Raw genomic sequence first — 20,927 nt, 5'->3', positions numbered from 1 at the left:
AATTTGAAATGAGTTCATTGTTTCACACAATCATTATTCGCCATGCACAAAGAATAAAATAGGATGAACCGTGAGAACAGACGTCTAATGCTGAACTACTTAACCACTGATTTTGATTTAACCGGAAAGCCCCAACTTGAATGAACACAAAGAAAAAGGAGAATGTGTCTGTCACAGATTTTTCTTTATTTCACACAAAGTATTAATTATCGCATGTTAGGAAATTGCTGCCACATAGAGTCTTACATGGCTAATGTAGAAACATATGCATAGTGTGTTCATTTCACTTTGGTAGAGGAATGTATACTCTTCATCATGTAATTACATAATATGCTCTTCAATAAAACTCTTTTCTTTTTAGAGGATCACTGTTGACCCATTTTATCTTCACAAGCATTTTAAACTCGTGTCCTAAAACCAAAGTGAAGTGAAATCATCAGCCCCCCCCCCGAAGGCATGGAAAATATCACATTAGCAGTTAGAATGTCAACTTTATAAACACAATATTTTTTCTTGTGGCTACAGAGCTACTAAAAGATCATTTGATATCTCGTTTACCATTGAACACTCCCTTGGCTCTCATCAACTTTCCTGTAAACCTTCTCAAACACTTTCTGATAATACTTTAAATCCATTCAAGATTCTGTTGAGTCTCCTGGGTAAACACTCATGATGACTAGCTTTGTTTTGGTGACTGAAAAGGAATCAAAAACATCCCAAGACTGGAATAGCCTTTTCTTTAAAACTTAACCTCAACAACTTTCTTCTTCCTATAGAAAAAAAACATTTCAAATAAAAGCATCCTGCACTCCAGATGTTAACTCTTGGGAGAACACAGTCAGTCCTCTTTTGCATTCTTCAAAACTGGCTGCTACTGGGAGAAATCTTTTTTCAGATGCAATTCATCATTTCACGGATTAATGACATTTTAAGTGTACCTCACAAAGGCTATAAAAGTATGATTTAACTTTTTACACAAGGAGGGGTTGGGGGGTGATTTTGAAAATCCACTCCATATAAATTTAAAAAGTTTCTCAAAAGGTGGTCCGTGGCCACCTAGTGGTCCATGGTGCGATTGCAAAGGGTCCATGAAAATACAATATCTGTCTAAAAAGCTCCTAAAACCATTATAGAAATAGGAATCTTTGACTCAAAATGTGACTGAGACCTATATTCTTGAAAAACAACAGATTTTTAGCTATTTTACAGATGTACAATATTTCCATCTGCATTATGAAACTTACGGCACAATTGTGTAAATTAAACATCCTCTGCATTCTTGGTCAATTATGGGTGATCCTCAGGGTACCGGACCCCAAAAAAGATGAGAACACTGTTGACACGCGATGTCAAAGCAGCAGCATGTTTGTCGATTACTGGCCTCAAACTGTCATAACCTTCACCTGCACACTCCGTCTTGAGTGTGAAGTCATCATTTACACGATTACTACCTTCGCAGCATCAACACATGAATCTAAAGCGGCCTAAGGCAACAATTTGAATTTATAAGACAATTACAATAGGAAGCTGTTCTGCAATACACTCAACTAAAAGCACTTTTGTGAAAAAGGCAAGAAAGCAAAGAAAAAAGTCTAAAAATAGCAAAGAGAAGCCTAAAAATGTTGATTACAGCAGACTGATCATATATAAAAGAAAATAATAAAAATTGTGTTGATTTTGAGTATTAGTGTTTCTCTAGAGCAGTGGTGGGCCTAAAATGTGTACGTTTGCAATATATAATTATTTGTTACGTACAATTTTTTTTCTTCATAACTTTAGTATAGCTCTCGAAAGACTTCCCTGATCAGAAAGCAGTGGCCCACCTCTGCGTTAGTCAAACTGGACAATTTAGAAATTTGAATTCTCCTAATCACTTTCACCTGCACACACATTCACCTTTAGGAATACTAAAAAATAAAATAAAAATCTAACTCGAATCAAGTTAATTATTCAAAAAAGAAAATAGAGAGGAGAATACTACTACGATGTGTTCTGTCGTCAAAACTGGAGCGCTCACTCAATGATGGGCGCCGAGCGATCGTTGGTGACGGTTCTTCGGAGACGAACGTGGGCAAACGGGTTGGTCCTGGAAAAAAAAATAGAAATGTAATAAAACAAATAAAAGAAAAACTCATTTTTTTTGTATCAGTTGGGAATACCTTGTTGGAGAAGGTGGTGAGGAGGCCAACTGTGCACAGATCTGTTGTAGACAAGAAAGAAACACTCATTTTGTATTTACTGTAACGATAATTTGTCTGACCCTGCTCCGACCTTGTTGGTGTCGGCCATGCTGTACGGGCGTGGCCGGAAGGTGCTGATCCTCTGGGGAGGGAGGGAGCGCTCGTCCTCTGACTCGGGGGTGAGACTAGGCGACACCAGCTGGTCCAGCTGGCTCATGCTGGTACTGTTGGCCTTGGAAAGGAAAAAGGAGCTGCGAACGGGGGTGGGGTGGGGTGGGGGGTTGGGTAGTGCGCACATTATTAGCCATTCGCTGCATTCGTTCACCAGACACTTCATTAGGTACACCTTTGCAGCAACAGTATGAGTAGATTGATTGATTGATTGATTGATTGATTGTACCTTTTGGGTGTGTAGTCGAGGCTGACTCGCCTCTCGAGGTGATCAATCCTGCTATGTTGTGGCTGAGTGTAGGAGAAAGGGAACCAGCCTTTTCTGTCAAAGGCAAAAAAAAATCACTATTCAAAGGGTCACTAAACTTCAGGATTTGGATATGAGCGGCCTTGACGTGTTTCTATCTGTAATCTAACGGCACCGAGACAGCCTTGGAACATACCGTCCGGTCCGATCATTCTGCCCGTAGTGCCACCCGTCTCTGGGCTCGGAAATCAGCAGGGTGATGCTGTCCCCAGGCAGGAAGTGCAGCAAGGAAGCGCCGCCTCCTCCTCCGCCTTCTGACACACCAGGCGAGTGAGAGAACACGGCTTCCACCCGCATGGGCCCCGATAGAGGCAACATCCTGGCACCTGGGTGAGAAAGGGAATGATGAATATTTGTAGATGAGCTCCACCTTAAAATGTTGAGGTCTACATCACCTTGAAAGCCGCCCAGCCTCATTTCACTGCCAGGTCTCTTGGGTAGCGGAAGAGTTGACGTGGCGCACATGTCGGCAGTCTTCATCAGCCAAGGATGAGCGCTAGGGAGTGTGTTGTTCCCTCCCGGGCCCACCTGTTGGTGCAGCAGCTGCACGGGGGTCATGGCCCTGGACAGCGGCGCGCTGTGGGGAAGCGTTGGGCTGTGGGGGGCGCTGTGTGGGATGGCCACGGTGACGCCCTGCGAGGAGCTCCCGGTCGGGGACACCTGCCCGAGTGACATGACGGTGGAAGGGATGAGACTCGGCGATAGGTTGCTGGTGTTGGCGGCCATGAGGAGAGAGGAGGGCTGGGCCGCCGCGCCTGCGACTGGGCTGGCGCTGCCGCTGCTATCGGCCGGGGGGCTGGCCGCCGACACGCTCAAGGGGGAGCAGCCATGTTGAGGGGATGCGTCTCTTGATGAGCCTGCGGCGGCGGTGACCGGCCGGAAGGTCTGAGGAGAGCCCTGAGGATAAGCGTCGTCGCTCTGGGAGGACGAAGAGGCAACTGAGCGCTGCTGCTGTAGCTGCTGCTGCTGTTGCTGCTGCTGCTGTTGCTGCTGCTGCTGCTGGGAACGATCACCATTCAACAGAGGTGGGACTTCTTGAACTGACAATCTCTGGAAAACGAGTTAAAAGCATTTTGAGTAAGTTCCAGGTTACCTCCACAACGAAAGACCAGAACTAATTCAAACCGCGAACCTCAGAACTGTGAGCCCAGAGTGTATTCCCCAACATGGTCTGACCTGTTCTGACGGAGAGCAGCCCAACTTGGTGTGTCGGAGGACCTCGGCGAGCCCGGCGGCCGCGGAGATCTGTGGCGCCGTGTGACGCAGCAGGTTGAGCGCGCGCTCCGGAAGTTTGGTCGGATGAGTGCACGACTGCTGCCATGACGACAGTTTCTGCGACAGGAGCTCTCTCACCTATACAGAATTAAACAATCCATGTAAAACCCAAGACAAGCCCATATAAAGTACATCATCTTAGGGCCTGACCGAATATCACCTTGCAGTGGTAGTTGATGAGCAGCTTGGTCACACAACACTGCCGATCCACCAAGAAGCAATATCGTCTCCTCTCCTCGGTCAGCGCCGACCTGTAACCTGCAGCGACTAGCGTGTCCAACTCCACTTGGCGCCGACTCATTAGCTCCACAAACTGAGAAGGTAATCAGACGGATGGGCCATGAATAACCCATTCTTGATTTGCAACCGCACATGGAGCTGGAGTGACCTTTAGAGTACATTGTTCTAAATCAGGAATAACGAAAGTCACATCATTTCCTGCGTCACAATAAATCCAAAACAGCACTTGTGGCTTTGTTGACCTTTGCTTTAAAAGAATTCTTGCTCCTTGACTTTCATATTAGGTGAATACAGTAAATCCTCTCAATCTTCTCATTGTGACCCTGCCTTCAAAACAATCATCTGATGCAGATTGCCGTCTAAGCTCATTTACAGTGTTAGGGGTACAAAAGTAACACTCATCTTTGGTGAGAAAGAAATGTATAATTGTGTATCGACCAACATTTAACATGATGTTTTATGTTGCCTAAAGAAAGCACATACAAAGAAAAAAGAATGGGAGTGAGAACGCTTCCCTGCGGAACACCATATTCAATATGGTGGTGGAGGTGAGCATACTCACCTGCATCTCTCTGTCTCCATATTTGTTCGGGTGACGGCTGCCCAAGCTTTTCCTGCGCAGCTTCTTCAGCTGGGCCTGGCAGTGCTCGATGGAATCGGTTTTGGAACGCCGCTCGTTCTGGTACTTCTTCAGAGTGGCCTGAAGGAGGACAAATTCACGTCTTTTTAAGAAATACATATTGTATTAATCAGCAAGCACTCTTTTGAAGATGCAGAGTCCCCATCATTGTTGCATTTCTAGACAAGGTGTCTGGTGAACTTGATGTGAACCATGTGACAACTGTGGGAGGATCTCGCGTTGACTTACCGTGAGGTATTTGATGTCCAATTCCAGCTTCTGCTCCAGCTGGGCCAGCAGCTCGGAATGAAACAACTTGAGCTGTTGACAAATGGCCAAAGAGACGCAGATAAATATTCACTGGTGTCTCATTGATGTCTACGCTATGTCGCGTTCTGCCTCCATCTTACCACATCTTCCAGCTGCACCTGGATCTGTCTATGGACCTCGGCCATCTGAAACAATGTGTCTCCTGCGCGACAGGGATAGAACAAAATAGCGATTGGTAGAAAACAATAAAAAGTAGCCTAGCAGTTTAAGTTTCAACAGATGAAGAAGACATTATTAAGGAGAATCATAATCATGATATTAGTTCTACAGAATTTTTTCGCAGAAGTTTTGGTCGCTTGCACACAGCTGACACAGTGGAGTGAGTCTCCTCTCTGCATGGGCCGCACAGCGCAGCACAGTATGCAGCGGCTGGCATCTCGCCCTCTTGACACCCCTGCCCGCCTCCCCCGCTGTTTTCGGCATCACAATGAGATCATGTGGTGTTGTTAATCTCCCAACAATGAGCCCACTCTCTCCCTTTGCCTGTGTTTCCTCGCTCTCTACATTTCCTCTTGTGTCTTCATCTCCCTCCTGGACAAACACAAAGCTCCCAGGCTCACAGACTATTTGCCCACGCCCCGAATCCTCTAGATCGTTTGAGTCTATAAGCGGCTGATTTTGATTTTCCTTGCGTAACGACGTCCTTCCATGCCCTCTCACTCACCCAACTCTTTGGAGCCTTGGCTGTCGCTGGCCAGCTCTCCCAGTTTGACCAGAGCGTCGAAGTAGCCCTTTGCTGCCACTGTCACTCCTGGGGAAGATCGAATTTAATTTGACAACTGTCCTACTATTTTAGACTGAAAGGTCAAGACAAGACAAATCACAAAAACATTGTTGACATTGTTTTTGACAGCCTTGTTAAGACTTTTGTTATCACTTTTGTTTAGAATGTCTCACAAGTTGTAATGAGTGTAACTGGTTTAGCAGTGAGTGTCTAATCGGGTCATCGTTTAGACCCAAGCGATATGCTACATCCAGTGCAAGCGTTACTTTTTTCCAGACAGGAATTCAACAAAATGGAGACTTTTAGACAAACCTGTGAGGGCTTTCTCGTAGTGTTTTCCCATGGTGACAAAATTCTTCAGACTGGGGTTAAAGTGGTCCAGAATACCCTGTCGGCAACCATCCAACTTGTCAGACACAAATCGTGAAACGTAAATTGAAGCGTTCATACCTTATAAACATTTTCCGTCATCTTGTTGACTTCGTCCGTTCGTGACATTTTGCGCTTCTATTTTTTTCTTGTCTCTGAGCGTGTTGGTACTGATGGAACGTGCTCTGCTTGGTCAGGATGCTCTGATTTACAGGAGATGATAGGAGAAGAGAAATACAATTACGTCTTTGTGTTCATTCAAACGTGTGAGATTATTGCAGGTGATTCGTTAAAGTATGTGAGTGAGGGGAAAAAATAATTACTGGAGGGTGTTTAGAGGTCACTGTGACCTCCTGTCAAGATAGGACAGACTGCCTGGGTCAATTCCAACACTATCCAAATATTCCCCAAGATAAGAAGTAGCGGGGTGGCGCGGGTGCGGAGTCACAGGTGTCAGAATGAAGAGGATGTCCCGTCTGGCTTTGCGCAGTGGCAAAAATGCGCAGCCATCAGTTTTTTGTGCAAGTGCCATTACAGGCAAGATGTTGACCCAGATCGGCAAATCCCAGACTCTTGCTCATTAGAGCCACATGAGTGCAATTGTGTGTGTGTGTGCTTCTACAACAGAATGCAAGAGGGGGAAAAGCGGAAGATTGTAAGATCTTCTAAAAGTGGAGAATATCCTGAGAGATTTTATTCTGGGGGAGCTGCGGTGTTTTTTAGCATATAAGAGGGGAAAAGCTGCAGGTGGTTTGGAGCTGACACAGAAGATGCATTCATCTGCTTTAGCCTCTTTAAATGTGCAAGGCAGGAGCAGGGGGATTAATTGATGCATTTCAACACAATTGCGCCAAATAGCACCCTGTCCATCCATCCAGTTGAATTTACTGTTAAGTAGTTTTAAATTAGAATGGAACATTTTGATTAATTTCATGCAATTTTAAATTGATTGAATTGATTGAGAAAAAATATATATATATATATTGCACAACAGTGGGATTAGATGTACATTTTAGGAACAAAACCCATCTAAGAGACATAAACTTTTTTTTCAGAAGTGGTACTTAGTGTGAACATTTTGCAGTTAAAAGTACTTCATCGAGTGTCCTGTACAGTAAAGGGTTAAAACGAGCAATGTTGATGGAAAGAACAGGAAGCAGAGTTGAACATCTTTGACAAACTAAAAAAAAACACCCCCACCCCCACACAATCAAGCAAAGTGCCCCCAAAAGTGATCACTTACAAAGCAAAACTAACTTCAACATCCTTGAAACACATAAAAAAACGCACAGAAAACATTTTGGTGATTTTGTTAGGTGATGAAAGTTTGCCTGTGGCCTTTTGCAGCCTGTTAATTTATGCGGCAAGTGAAACAGCACTTAAACATAAAAAAAGGGAAAAATCAAAAAGTAGTTACCTTGTTCTCATCTCATTGTCGAGCGAGCGAGTTGTCCTCTCTTTTCTTGCGCCGGCTGGCTTGAGTGAGTGGGGGGTTGTTTGAGCAGGCAGGCCACTAAATCTCATCTCCCCTCCACCCCTTTTTCACATGCGCTCTCTCTCTTGCTCTCTTCCTCTCTCGCCTGCACACAAGAATGGAGGTCAGATATTTGGTGCCGTTCAGTACCTCTCCTCATTACTGAGCCGATTAGCAACATGCCTTTACGGATGCAAAATGAAAAAAAAAAAAGTGTCCAGTAGCTCTCTCCGCTGCCTCCCCCTCCCCTTTACGTCCACCCGGCTTCTCACCAGAGCCCTGGTCAGCCAAACCAGTGGCCTGCTACTCTCTCGCTCCCTCACTGAGCCTGAATAACAATGAGCTGACAGGACTTGGTCTGAATAGCAGCAGGAGAATAATGACTTGAACTTTTTAAGCCAAAAAAAGAGAAAAGGTCCATGCAAGTCGCACAGGCCTGGCCTACATAGATCAAGAGTAGCACACATTCCTGTTCCTGGCTGGAGGAGGCCTCACGGCATGCAAACATGCTGCAGGCTCGCAAGATGGACCCCACTCTTCTTCATGAGCTTGGCACATCCGGGCCTGAGAGGCCCGGCTTTTGTTACCTACCTCGATTAATCGGGCTCGCTCTTTTTTTTTTACTCTTTCACAGGACACATAAATCCTGCCTTTGTTTGAAAATGTTTAAAAGCGTTTATATATACTGTATATATTTTAACCACTTAACAATAACATCACAAAAAGCATGAAGACTGAAACAACGATGATATCATCTCAATTCTACTCAGAATTAAATTACTTGGTGTGAAATTTGTACACAAAGCTTCGTTTCTGTTGGATGAATAGAAACGACTTGGATACACAGGGTTAGAGCGCCTTATTAGGGCGAGGATGGAAGCATGTTTGGTAACATAAACCAGAGTAAAACACACCCTTTCTACTTTTGCCATTACAGGTGACATTTTTTTATGCATTGAAACCTTTTGGCCAGTAGGGGGCAACAGAGTTAAATGAACTGGTACTTGTGTGTGTGTCTGTGTGTGTGTGTGTGTGTGTGCGTGTGTGTGTGTGTGTGTTTGTGTGTCAAGACCTAATTCGAAAGGTGGCTCACGCTGACCTATTAACATACAGGTGAGTCAATCCCATCCCACATAACAAGGGTGATGTTGGCAAGGGGATTGACCCATTTGGATGTCTACTTATGCAAAACAAAATGTTTATATTTATGATGAATATATGACTATTCCAATAAATTACACTCAATTCTTAATGAACTGCCACACTCCCCAGTTGTCATTTTGGACTCGTTCCCAAATTCCCCATAGAAATGTATTGGAATGTTTCTGGATTTTTTGTTTTCAAACTCTATTCATTGTTAATTATGTTTCTCTCACCTGTATAGATGAGCAAGCAGGCCACAGTGCTCCTATTTGCTTGTTATGTTTACCTGACCTTTAACCTTTAAAGCGGTGCCATGTCTCGCCGCCACCTCTTGGGCCGGCAGACGAACGAGGCGCCAATCAGGTCAGTCGCTCGCGTGCCGGCATGTATGGTAGTTGCCAAGACGACGAGTCAGGTACAGGCGGGAGTCTCGTCCTCGGAAGGTAAGCGGTCCCATTGGAGGCAGGGCCTTCAAAGACAGAGGGAGGAGGGGGGAGGGAGATAAAGGGGAAGGGATTGAAGGAGTAAATAAATCCCTTGCAATCTGATCAATGTGCGTACAACTCCGCTGCATGTGTGCAGACGCTCAAGCGACGGATATATCAGGTAAGAATGCTTCTGATTTTCTAAAGACAACATTTTAGAAACACCTAAAGGAGTTTGATGTTTTACGGCAGTCATGATGACTTACAGTTTGAATTTGCATTATATTACAGATGGATTTTACAGGTACAAATGCAAAAGTAGTCTGATTTTTTTCCGATTAAAGTCATAACATTACAAGAGTAAAGTTGCAAAAAGAAAAGGAAAAGAGTCATAATTTAAAGAGTGTTAAGACAAAATGTTCCAATAAATAGTTAAGAAATTCAAATAAATAGTCGAAATATTTTTGCAGCAATAAAAGTAAGCACGTTGATGAAAGTAAAAAAAGTTTAGATGAATAAAATCACCTTTTTTTGGCGTCACGGTAGACAAAAGTTATTTTGTTAAGAAAAACATGCATCATTTTACATGAAGTCATAAAAGAATGAAGTCATTTTAAAGTCAAACTTGAGGGGAATAAAAAATATTTTTACACAAATGAAGTTGAAAATAAAGTTGGTAACAGTAAAGCCAAAGCGCGATTCAGCATGATGTCGTTTATTTGCCGCTTCATTTCGTAGCCTGTAATCACACATGCAAGCGCACTTGTCAGCTTTTAATTGACCTCTCATGGTGCTGCTTAAATATCCACCTCTAGCATATGGCGCCGCAATCTCACTGTGGATTATCGCAAACACACACAGACACCAAGGAGGAAGAGCGGGAGGAGGCCGACGAATGGTCTGCGGCTAAGGTAGCACAACAACTGCTGGTAATTAGGTTAATGGAGCCGTTGTGAGTGCTGATTAACTGGCCAGCGCCATCACAACTCCACTTGGCCCATCTGTCTTGGGGCACTTCAATGTTCAATGCCACTAAAACAGCAAGACAATTATATGCCAACATTATAAAAATAATAATGTGGTTGCAGCGGCGTGCTGCAAAAGAGCACACACGCTGTGGATAGGTCACTGCGAGCGACGGGTGGTCGCTGAGGTCTAGCAGCAGGGCTACGCATCTGCCATTTGGAAATGACCACCTAGTATAATACAGGCATGTTTAATATTTCATGATTGATTATCTTTGTAAATATAGATAGGCACATAAGGACAAAACGGGCCAGTTTCAAGTGGAACGATTCAATTCGGTTTGATTCAGTGGGGTTCCGATTCAAATTTATGTTGCGGCTTTTGTCGTGTTTTGTCACATGCGAAAGGTTTTCCAAAGCCTAAACTATTCAAATTAAATAAATTCAAAAGAAACAATAAATTAGCTGCAACAATAAATTGATTTATATCTGTTGTCCACCAACAAATGGATTCAAGAACCTTTTTAAATGTAACAATTCGATTCAGTCAAATCAAACCCACTCTATCTGATCTTTTTGCTTCCAACAATAGATTTTTTTTTGACTCCTTTGTGTAGGTTTTGAACTCTGTAAGGAATTTTCGAGTTACGGATGAAAGCGCATCAGGGCTGTGGCTTTTGTTTTGCAGTTTCATCACAAAAATCGGCGACGGAACCAAGAATCAATCACCCACCTGGACAATGCACTTTCAACTTTGATGATCAGTCTTAAGACAGTAGGATGGAGACGATAAGGAAGACTCTGCACGCATTCGTCGTCGTCCTCCTTTCTCTGATCCTCCTTCCTGCGTCATCCGCTTCGGACTTGAATGACTACCAATCCGCACAACCACGTTTTGTGTGCACGCCCATTCCGGCGGACACCGACCCCGCATGCTTCCCCACAGCGGGCCTGGGCGCAGGGGGAGCGGGCCACCATCAAAGCGCGCCTCCTGCCGGCTGGTGGGGAGCGAGCGACGAGGCCAAGACCACCATCCTCCATCTCCGCGAGAGCCTCGTCAGCCAGAAGGAGACCATCCTGGACCAGAGGGAGACCATCAGGGAGCTGACAGCCAAGCTCGCTCTATGCGAGGGCTTCGCCGGTTCGGCTCACGACGACCAACCGGGCGCGTCCTTGGACCAGGACTACGGCGATAACCGGGACGAAAACCTCGTATCGCACTCTCTGCATTCTGATGGAGCTGACGGCACAGAGCATCACGAGGAGGACGTCGTTAAACATGTGAACTCGGGCGACGTCGTAGCTTCACCAGAGCAGATGGAGCGGATGCTGCAGGCACTCAAGGAGAGACTGGGAAACCTGCAGGTGAGATGGGCACAGGTGACAATAGTACTCAAAATTTAAATTGAAGGACAGATACTTGTACCAAAAAGACTTAGAAGTTAAAAAAAATAAAAGACTGGCATGCACTGTACTTAAGTAGAAAAGTAACATTTGTAAAACTGTTTAAAAAAAAAAAAATCAACTCAAAAGTAGGCAGCGGAAAACAAACATTTGTGACTTTCTTGAAATGGTAAAATATGGACAGTTAGTGGTAGTCAGGGTATATGGCGGGAAAGTACTACCTATGTCTAAATGAAGCTTGAACATGAGATGCCACATAATCGCAAATTTGCTCTTGTTATTTGTTTGTTTGCAGAAAAATCTACTTAGAAAGTGTAGTAACGATTCCAGTGAGCACGGGCCACTATGATTTTATTTTGTCATTTTCTGGAGCTGTGTAGTGATGGCAGGACAAGGGGGGTGGGGTCACGGGTCTAAGATCAGTAGTAATTATGGTGATCTGTCTTGACTGAGGTAATCGGGCCACGCACATGCACAAAGCCCGGATTACCTGACAGGCGCATTCAAGCAGACAAACACGCACAACACAAACTCCACACAGGATTCAAACCCGAGACCAACCATTCTAATCACCTATCCTTGTAATTCCCGAGCAGAAGAGGAACTCATCCCTGACCTACTCCAGCTCTCTGAGGGTGCTTCTGCAGAGGAAGATCGACACTCTGGAGGAGCAGCTGCACCCGCACGACCACCAACACCTCGACGACCACGATGACCATACCGCCAACCACACTGGACACTTTGACGAGCACAGCGATGAAAGCCATCACATGGACGGAAGCCAACAAAGCGGCCATGAGAATAACGAAGCAGACAGTCATGGTCAGCTCCCACAGGAAGGACACCACAGTAGCAGCAAATTGCAGAACATGCTCAGCCAGCTTCAACTGACAGGTACGCAATAGAGGCTAAAATTACTCACAATCGACAGTTAAGTGCAAGTGTGGAAAAAAAAGAATACTCAAGTACAAGTAGTCATTCAACTTCTTCACTTAATAAGTAAAAAAATACCAGACAAAGCAAAAGTACCCACACTCAGTTTTTCAGCATGGTTACTTCGCACTATAAGCAGCAAAGCACTACTTTTATCCCAAAATGAAACTCCACAAAACAAAATCGACTAACAGAAAATATTTGTACCTTGATTTTCAGGTTCCAAGAGGAAGAACGAGGCGGGCGGCTTCCAGCTGAGCTTCCCCATGCGCACCAGCTACATGCACGCACGCATCAAGCGAACGCTGCCGCGCGACATCTTCGCACTCACTTTGTGTCTGCGGATTAAGGCCGGCGCCAGGCCCGCCATGGGGACACCGTTCTCCTATTCAGCGCCAGGCCAGCCCAATGAAGTGGTGCTGATCGAGTGGGGGGACAACACTGTGGAGCTGCTCATCGACGACCAGGTGACGGGGCGGTGGGGTAATAGCCACCTGTTCCAATACTTTTGCACAAAATCTGACTAACCTTTCTTGTAGGTCGCGTCTCTGCCAGTGACGTTGAGTGACGGCAGGTGGCATCACCTGTGCGTGACGTGGTCCACGCGGGACGGGCGTTGGGAGGCCTATCAGGACGGTGACCTGCGGGGGTCCGGGGAGGATCTGGCCCCCTGGCATCCTGTCAGAGCAGGAGGCGTGTTTATCCTGGGACAGGAACAAGTGAGGACAAACTAATAAGACATTTTTTAATCTATGGATCTAATCAGTGATGACTTGAATTCTGGTTGCAGGACACTCTAGGTGGCCGTTTCGACAGCACGCAGGCCTTCATGGGGGAGCTGGCCGACGTGCAGATGTGGTCCTCCATCCTGAGCGGGGCCGATATCCAGGGCCTGGCATTGTGCGATAGCCACTTGTCCGGTGATGTCATCTCGTGGTCTGACGTGGACATGGAGCTGCACGGGGGAGTGTTGAGGCACCCATTCGAACCCTGTCACTGAAAAAGACTCAAGTGGACCAAAATTGATGATTAAAAAAAAAAAAACCACACACACACACACGATACTGTAAATGGGGGTCAAAGACTTTTTAAAAGAGAAGCCTCCAAAATGAAAATCAATGCCTTTAATTTGAAGTTTCTTTTGGGGTCAGTCTTTATAGCAACCTGAATGGTCAATATTTGAATTTGTGTTAGGTACTCTGACATGTTGTCATGTAGTTCATAATTTAGATAAATAGTTGACTTTGTTGTAACAATTTGTTGGCAAATTTATTATCGGGAAGATTTCCACATAAAATACAGCTAAAGAACCAAAGAAATTGTCAGCATTTTGTTGTACTAATAATCATGTGATTTTTTTCTTTTTTTTTTTAATGTTCTTAAAATGTATTGTAATGTCTCAACCAATCATTTGATTATTATAATCGTGTTTTGGCAAAGCATTGAACTGTGACTGTATTGTACTGTATAAAAACATTTTTGTTGTATTATTTCCTCATTTCCTAAATTCATACTATGATATTAATCACAAATTAAAGTTTATGATGATAAACTGTCCCAGCTTTCAACAAAATGACAGCACAAGATATGCTAAGCTAGTATCAGCGCTGCAAACAAGCCAATGTTGGCTAGCCACACCTCTTTCAGATTTATTTGTAATTCAAAATTGCTGTAACACAGAATTGATTTGAAGTTTTATATTTTAAAATGTAACATACCTGTTCAGCAGATAAGACACTGGGGGAGGCTGCAGGAGCCCAACTACAAGATGATTGACATCTTCTGTGTCTGATAGGTTGTTCTTCGTCAGGCATGGTGGTTTAAAAAAAAAAAAAAATCCACCTACAAAATTCAAAATCTCCAAATTTTAGTCTGCTCAAATGAATGTGAATATGAACACACATCAATCAACAGTCAATCATCACCTTTTTATTGTTACACAGTTGTTTACTGGCACCAATGTGTGTGTGTGGTATGCGCCATTTGCTACATTTACATCATGTCTAGCTTTGTCTTCACCTTGCCATAAGTAAATAAATAAATAGAAAATAAAGACATTATTTTTCAGAAAGAGGTGGCTCAGAAACAAGAGAGTTTCGGGTGTGCACTGTTTGCAACATTTTGCTGTTCTGAATCACTGTTGTTTTGTTTTTTGGCAACTTTGCACTTCAAGAATTCCCAGAAGGTCGAGAAAGCCCGCAGGCAAAAACGCAGAAGCACTAACGGAACTGACGGAAGGCCGGGCCTCTCTAAGCTTTGGGAGAGAAACGACTAACATAAAGGCAACTCACAAGGTTTTTTGTACATCAGCTTGGCCGCCGCGACGGCTGTTAAGGTCCAAATACGATCGGCGTCATTATTCAGCTTCATGCTACTTGATTTAATGAAGAACAAAAAGAACAGCATGAAGGTTGTGAACTGCTGAGGTTTGAACCGAGCAGGTAATTGCGTTTTATATCGCAATGTGCAGTGGCGAGTCTGATTTTAAAGTCTTACAAAATATGATGAATAATTGAAGGAAAGTTTGTTTTTTAATCTCACTTCCTCTGAGTTTGGCCTGCATATGGTTCCCCAGCCTTGCTCTGGTGAGCCAGTTCACCGACGCACATCAGCCGCAACATCGGGTAAAGTGCCGTAAAAAAAAAAAAAAAAAAAAAAAAAAAAAGCTACTTCTAGTTTTCTTACAGTCTACAAAAATCAGCAACACGTCGGATCCGATTCATTTAAAACAAGAACGCGTTTTACCAGGATGGATGGGCGGACATTTTGTGTTCGGTGGACACTGGGAAGCGAAGGAAGGAACGCGAGAAAAAGTGTCTAATGATTTCATGGACGCTTGTGCTTCACCAGGCTAAGCGACAAATATTCTGCTGACTCTTCTTCTAGGCAACGAGGCACATGCTACAGACTTCTTGACGACTTTACGCCTGTCAACATGCGCTCCAAACAGTAGCTCGTACAAAACGGGAACAATAAATTAAACATGGTCTCTACAAGTGAGCAATAAACAAATAATGCTAACATCTATTTACAAGAAACAAATATGAAAAAAAAAAAAAAAAGTCGTACATAGTCATGAGCTGCCTTTGACAAGAGGCCAGTTGAGGAGGATGTCAAAATGTAACGTCTTCATCTATTTGTCAATATCGTAGGCTGGTGTAAAGCTGGAATGTGGGAGGGCGGGAGGGGCGTTTTGATTTTTTGGATATACAGTGTTCCCCCTACCATAAATTACTTTTTTAAATAAACCCATCTGCTGTTATCCACTTCTTGATGCCTTTTCTGAAAAGTCATAAGATGTCACATGATAGTGTCAAAGCACTGTCTAATAGAAAATTAGTGCTTTGGCACCATTTTGTGGCTGAAGCTCCTCCTGTCACTTCAGCAGTTCCTTGACACCACAGGATGGCGCCAAAGCAAGCCTTTCATGTAACGAAAAAGCTTTGTCTCAGCCTTGTGGCATCTTAGGGCGTTTCAGAGGACAAAAAAGAGAGGACAAATAAATTGCACGCACTTGGGGAAACTCTGTATATGAGGAGCATGTGTGGCTTTGACATATGGGGCGTTTTCATTGAGTTCCTCAGAGGTGTTTAGAGGACGGCATGAAGGGCCGCAAGTGTGTTCAACATGGCGGCCACTGCGATAAAGAGTAGTGTGGAGGAAGGAAGATGAGGATTTAAGAGAAAAGAGGAACGGCGGCGGTAATACTCTAGGGCTGCTCTTCTTTCTTCTTCAGCGATATACGTTTCTTCCTGGCGGCGAGCATTTCATAGAATGGGTCCACGCTGACTGCAGATCTGACGTGACACACCAAAAATAAATTAGGAAATATTTCCCTCCCGAGTGAATCTACAAAATAGGACATTTTCCCTTAAAATAAATTCAGCTATCTTCTGTGATCTAATTTCTAGTGGTACGCCAAGAGAAGATCTGCATTCTTTTGCATTTTGCTGCCGTACTTGATACTGTGGATCCACTCATCCTTCTCCTCGGGCGTGGGGGCGGAGATGCGGTACACCATGTGGTTCCCCTCCACCACCCGGCCGTCCGCTTCAGTCTTGCACGCCTTGATCAGCTGACCGCGGTTGTTGGGGATGTACAACTCGAAGCAGTTCTGTTGGGACCAGACGACAGCGGCTGGGTCATGAATGCTTGATTTTACACAGCAGATCCAAGTAACCAATATATGGTATCCAACACGTTTCAATTATTTCATCCATATGTAACAGCTCTACTTTCATTTGTTTGTTTTTTTTAAAGTTCCACAGTCATTCCAATTGTGGGGCTTGACAGCATAAAAAAATGTTTTAATTGTGCCAAGCATGCGAGACAAAATCCAGTCTAGGCAAAACAAACAATGAGCCGTGTGGAATGCAATCTTACAGGTTTGCGTGGGTCCTCCACCTCCCGGATGCTGAGGTTCTCCAAGGGGATGATGCCTCGAGGTTCTTTGTCCTGTTGGTTCGAGCACACACACAAAGACGCGTTCACTTAAGAGCACAGTTGAGACAGCAACATGTACGACCATAAAAAAATAAAAAAAAACTCACACAAGCCATCAGTAAATATGTCGGCTCGTATGGGCTTTGGGATTATTTTAAGCAGTGCACAAGCCACCTGACCAGTTCTACTTCTAAAGTGTTCAAAACATTTGGATGTCATGAATCTTTTCATAGCGTAACTCCAAAAGGAACTCCAACCGATTGTTGCCTGCATACAAATAGCCTTTTTTTTAACACACTAGATTTTATTCGTGAAGTGTGCTGACTTACTGTTGTGTATTCAAAGTAGTAGAGACAGTTGTCCGTGAGGATGAACCATCGCCTCTTCCAGGTTTTCACTCGTCCCCCTGAAAGCAAGCGCTGAGAGTCAGACGACGTAGCCCACGCTAAACGTTCACCTTCTAGCTATCTACCTTCCCATGCACGACAACGCGAACTTGCGTCAGTACATACCTCCTGTGAAAACAAGCAGCGGCAGGCGGAAATCGCAGGGGAAGAAGCGGAAGACGAATTTATTTAGAAGGCGACCAGAGAGGAAGAGAGAGAGGAGGACATGATACATTAGTGACACACATGACAAGCCCCCGCCATGCCATGCAACAACAGCTCCACAGCGTGCCCCTCGTGGCCATTTTGTCATCGGCCGCACAGACGCAGACCCACCCAGCACAAAAAACAAAACTTGGATGAGAACAGCAAACTTTCCGACATCCAGAGTTGGATTTGTGAGCGGCGTTGCTCTCACCGAGTTTAAGCAGCCAGCCCTCTCTGTCAGGGTTGAAGAAGGTGTGCGTCAGGTCGTTGCCGTCGTCCTCAGGGATCTTAAAGGGCTCATTTTTAATGCTTTCGTACAGGTTCTGGGGTGAGAAGGCAAGAATCGCGTCAGAGTGCTGCTTGGACGTTCACGCCGTCATTAAGCGTACTCGCAGCAGGTCCTCGGGCAGGTCCCCTCCGTCGTTGATGCCGCGGTTCATGGAGATGAAGCGCTCCAGGCCCGGTTTGTCCCTCACGTTGGGGTTGTGGAGGCTGGTATTAAGCATGATGATGGCGAACGACAGCACGTAACACGTGTCTGCAAACAGTGCCAAGTTCAGTCACAGTTTTTTTTCTTCTTCATTACTTTAGAAATGAGAGGAAATGAATAATCAAAATGATTATTTTGTGTGTTTTGGGGTGTTTTCTGATATTGAGGGGTGCTGGTTGGGCACTGTTACTTTTTTCTTTTGTCTTTTTGCTTTGCTTTGTTTTGCTTTGATGGCTTTTATCTTTCGCACTTTCTGGCTTTCTTTGTGGCGCCGTTGTATGGCAGCCTTATGAGGGCCTATTGAGTTGCGCTCATGCCATCTGTGTGTCTTTTGTAAACCCGCTCTGTGGTATGGATACTGCTGCGGCCTGAATTTCCCTGAAGGAGTATTCCCAAGGGATTAATAAAGTTGAGTCTAAGTCTAAGTCTAATGTGCGTGTGAGTATGCACCAGTGCTCTGGAAGACGCCGGGGTTACAACGACAATATCTCTGAGCAAAGGCTTCCATCATTCTGTCAATCTTCTGGGCTTCACCGGGCAGACGGAAACTCCACAAAAATTGCCTGCAAACATGTCAATTACCACAGCATACATTTAAAATGCCGCTTTTTTGTGCATCATAGGCCAAATGGCAGCTCGTACTAAGTTTATCATTAAATCGTCTCGATTGTGAAATGGCATTCATTTGGGTGAGGTGCGCATGGCATGCGAGAGTTTGGTACTTTCCTTTACGCCGAATGTTTGTCTGGCTTCGTGTGCCAGGATCCCAAACCAGACACTTAAGAAGTTTTCATTTTCAGAGTTGACGCTGACTTACCTGAGGGCCTGGACCAGGTTAAGATCTGTGAACTCGTGCAGGTCAACGAAAGCCTGGAGGACTTTGATGTTGAAGTCGTCCCTGCAGCAGAGCAGTGACGGAAGCATTAAAAAAAGGGATGGAATGAGATGAAGACTCAGAGTAGAGTAAAATGGGTCACCTTTCCCCGAGGTAATCGCCGATGGCCGTCTTGTTGAGGCCTTCTCCTTTGTAAAGGAACTGAGCGATGTCCTCCGGAGTGTGTCTGAGCAGCTCGTTCTCCACAAGAAATACGATGCCCTGTGAAGCCAAACACGCACTTTGTTGCCATCCAAGCTCCCCATGAAGAGTCTACAAGCAATATTTGAACTTTCCTACCTTTTTGGGATCCATGTTAAATTTCTTCCTTCCCATTGCAACATGCCTATTTTTCTGAAGGGTTTTACTGCACAATGGACAGAAGATAAGGTGCGATTACTACTATAAAAAGACGTACACAGTGGAACTTATCACATTAAAGGTCCAACAATTAGAAGTCCTTATGTAATATTGTCGAAATATGAACAGATTGGATCTTAGACAGCATCCTCATGTGGATTGTGTTGAACCTTGGCTGTTCCACTGTATTAAAAATGCCAATAACAATAGGTGGCATGCATTAAAGCATGATTCTATTCACATGTGAGCAGATGACATTACTAAAATTGCTTGAACCATTGTTTCCTTATGTACAACAATAATGTTCACTCCTCACCTGCCCTCCGTGCTGGCCTCAAGCCCTTCCACCTCCAAAATGGCCTCCCTGAGCTCCTCACGGAGCCTTTGAATCTCCAGCAGCAGGACCCCCTTCCTCCTGCGGATGTCCTCCAGCTCCGAGCGCTCCTCTGGGCTCAGGTCTACTGGGACTACGGGTGTGGGGGTGAAGCAGAGAGAAGAATGAGCCTGTTAGTTCTGCCGCTGTGAATACGACAAACACAGCTCTGACAATATAAAAGGAGGTGGAGCTCTTTATTAGCTAAAAATAAATCACCAAGGGCTTTGTTACTCACATTGGAGATGACAGATTACTGCCATTGTAATCACGAAACAAAAAAAAAGAGGGGGAAACAACTGCATAGGCTAGAGGGCAGAATTAAATTTAACGGACAAAATAGATTTACTATCCCTATATCCTGTTCAAGATCACTTCTCTGGATACTTCAGCTTCCCACAACTTCACAAAAAACATATTCTTGAAAACCTTTCAATTAATTGTGACTATTTTATTAACCTTGTTAGGTTAACTGTTACTAAGCACAGATTTGAATCCACAATCACTAGTTCACCATGCTGGAAGTAACACCAGGATAAAACCAAAACAAAAATGTTGACCCCCCCACCCCACCCCACCTCCAAAAAACCACGCCCACACCCTGGATCCTACACAATAATAACACGCGGTTCTTAGCAGATTAGAAGTATTTTGAAAGAATAAGACGCTGTGGAACGCGAATCCCACTGGCGCTGTTAAATGTCCACCGGCACCGGCCTTACCTGAAACACTAACCGAATCGATCGATAACGTCTGCGTCAGTCGAACTGTGCCACAGCGAGATAGTGCTGTATTATTTTAGCAAATTTATACGAACATTAACTGCTCATTTATGTTTAACTATGTATTAAACGGCTTCATTGTCACACCGATTCTAATAATAAAATCGAAAAGCGATAAGGATTAGCCGCCGCTAGCTTAACGATAACGTCTCCACTTAGCCACTTACTGTAGTCCAAGTCATCCATTTTCGGCGCTTTGCTTTTAGGCATAAATATTTCCGAGTCGACTGTCATTCAATAGCAGAAAATGTGGATATATATACAAATATATCCACAGAAGTGAAAGGAAAGGAGGGGAGGGGGAACACGACTCCTAGTGGTTTCTATACGTCGGCCCGGAGACAAAGAAAGTGCCCACACCGGAAGCGATGTGTTGTGATCGAAGATAGTAATTCCGGTCAGCGTGTTCTATTTTTCAAAATAACTGTTTTCATTTAGATAATAAAATGTTTC

General features: G+C 44.4%; 3 protein-coding genes across 4 annotated transcripts; 1 reads left to right on the top strand and 2 right to left on the bottom strand.

Moving 5' to 3' along the window:
- Window positions 1-167: 167 nt before the first annotated feature.
- zgc:158689 (uncharacterized protein LOC791177 homolog) lies at window positions 168-11,099 on the bottom strand. 2 transcript variants are annotated; one of them, XR_011087494.1, is made up of 15 exons: window positions 10,956-11,099; window positions 7,633-9,301; window positions 6,297-6,418; window positions 6,159-6,234; window positions 5,787-5,873; window positions 5,203-5,264; window positions 5,042-5,113; window positions 4,736-4,873; window positions 4,094-4,246; window positions 3,835-4,011; window positions 3,054-3,708; window positions 2,795-2,984; window positions 2,581-2,673; window positions 2,160-2,431; window positions 168-2,086 (listed from the first exon to the last, which is right to left on the bottom strand). XR_011087494.1 is itself a non-coding variant. In XM_068652084.1 (15 exons), exons 2-15 carry the CDS (start codon window positions 6,342-6,344, stop codon window positions 2,014-2,016), a joined length of 2,025 nt encoding a protein of 674 aa, XP_068508185.1. In that variant the 5' UTR covers window positions 6,345-6,418; window positions 7,633-8,616; the 3' UTR covers window positions 168-2,013. The 2 variants fall into 2 exon arrangements, 1 of the variants encoding a protein (XP_068508185.1); XM_068652084.1 differs by lacking the exon at window positions 10,956-11,099 and having other exon boundaries at window positions 2,160-2,200; window positions 2,272-2,431; window positions 7,633-8,616.
- On the top strand, window positions 11,003-14,114 carry si:dkey-283b15.2 (neuronal pentraxin-1). Its single transcript, XM_049731108.2, has 5 exons — window positions 11,003-11,587; window positions 12,223-12,520; window positions 12,779-13,026; window positions 13,099-13,278; window positions 13,350-14,114. Exons 1-5 carry the CDS (start codon window positions 11,003-11,005, stop codon window positions 13,557-13,559), a joined length of 1,521 nt encoding a protein of 506 aa, XP_049587065.1. The 3' UTR covers window positions 13,560-14,114.
- A 352-nt stretch (window positions 14,115-14,466) lies between these two features.
- cyth2 (cytohesin 2) lies at window positions 14,467-20,842 on the bottom strand. Its single transcript, XM_049731110.2, has 12 exons — window positions 20,642-20,842; window positions 19,636-19,786; window positions 19,260-19,326; window positions 19,063-19,181; window positions 18,903-18,983; window positions 18,536-18,648; window positions 17,985-18,133; window positions 17,807-17,918; window positions 17,332-17,408; window positions 16,943-17,014; window positions 16,519-16,673; window positions 14,467-16,356 (listed from the first exon to the last, which is right to left on the bottom strand). Exons 1-12 carry the CDS (start codon window positions 20,706-20,708, stop codon window positions 16,269-16,271), a joined length of 1,251 nt encoding a protein of 416 aa, XP_049587067.1. The 5' UTR covers window positions 20,709-20,842; the 3' UTR covers window positions 14,467-16,268.
- Between the last annotated feature and the right edge of the window lie 85 nt (window positions 20,843-20,927).

Source organism: Syngnathus scovelli, chromosome 9 (genome assembly GCF_024217435.2).
Source record: "Syngnathus scovelli strain Florida chromosome 9, RoL_Ssco_1.2, whole genome shotgun sequence".
NCBI lineage: Eukaryota > Metazoa > Chordata > Actinopteri > Syngnathiformes > Syngnathidae > Syngnathus > Syngnathus scovelli.
The sequence above is the reverse complement of the archived record's forward strand: the minus strand, read 5'-3'. Positions and strand labels throughout refer to the sequence as shown.

What these genes read in the sequence shown, in the direction of transcription:
- cyth2 (XM_049731110.2), bottom strand. Translation starts at nt 20,708, where the DNA reads ATGACAGTCGACTCGGAAATATTTATGCCTAAAAGCAAAGCGCCGAAA. An exon ending in AACCTGGTCCAGGCCCTCAG is followed by an intron (nt 18,649 to 18,902) that starts GTAAGTCAGCGT and finishes ACATGTTTGCAG; the next exon opens with GCAATTTTTGTGGAGTTTCC. An exon ending in GAGTGGATCCACAGTATCAA is followed by an intron (nt 16,357 to 16,518) that starts GTACGGCAGCAA and finishes GTGTCACGTCAG; the next exon opens with ATCTGCAGTCAGCGTGGACC.
- si:dkey-283b15.2 (XM_049731108.2), top strand. Translation starts at nt 11,003, where the DNA reads ATGGAGACGATAAGGAAGACTCTGCACGCATTCGTCGTCGTCCTCCTT. An exon ending in AGAGACTGGGAAACCTGCAG is followed by an intron (nt 11,588 to 12,222) that starts GTGAGATGGGCA and finishes ATTCCCGAGCAG; the next exon opens with AAGAGGAACTCATCCCTGAC. An exon ending in CAGCCAGCTTCAACTGACAG is followed by an intron (nt 12,521 to 12,778) that starts GTACGCAATAGA and finishes CTTGATTTTCAG; the next exon opens with GTTCCAAGAGGAAGAACGAG.
- zgc:158689 (XM_068652084.1), bottom strand. Translation starts at nt 6,344, where the DNA reads ATGTCACGAACGGACGAAGTCAACAAGATGACGGAAAATGTTTATAAG. An exon ending in CCAAGGCTCCAAAGAGTTGG is followed by an intron (nt 5,265 to 5,786) that starts GTGAGTGAGAGG and finishes CCTGTCGCGCAG; the next exon opens with GAGACACATTGTTTCAGATG. An exon ending in ATGGAGACAGAGAGATGCAG is followed by an intron (nt 4,247 to 4,735) that starts GTGAGTATGCTC and finishes TTACCTTCTCAG; the next exon opens with TTTGTGGAGCTAATGAGTCG.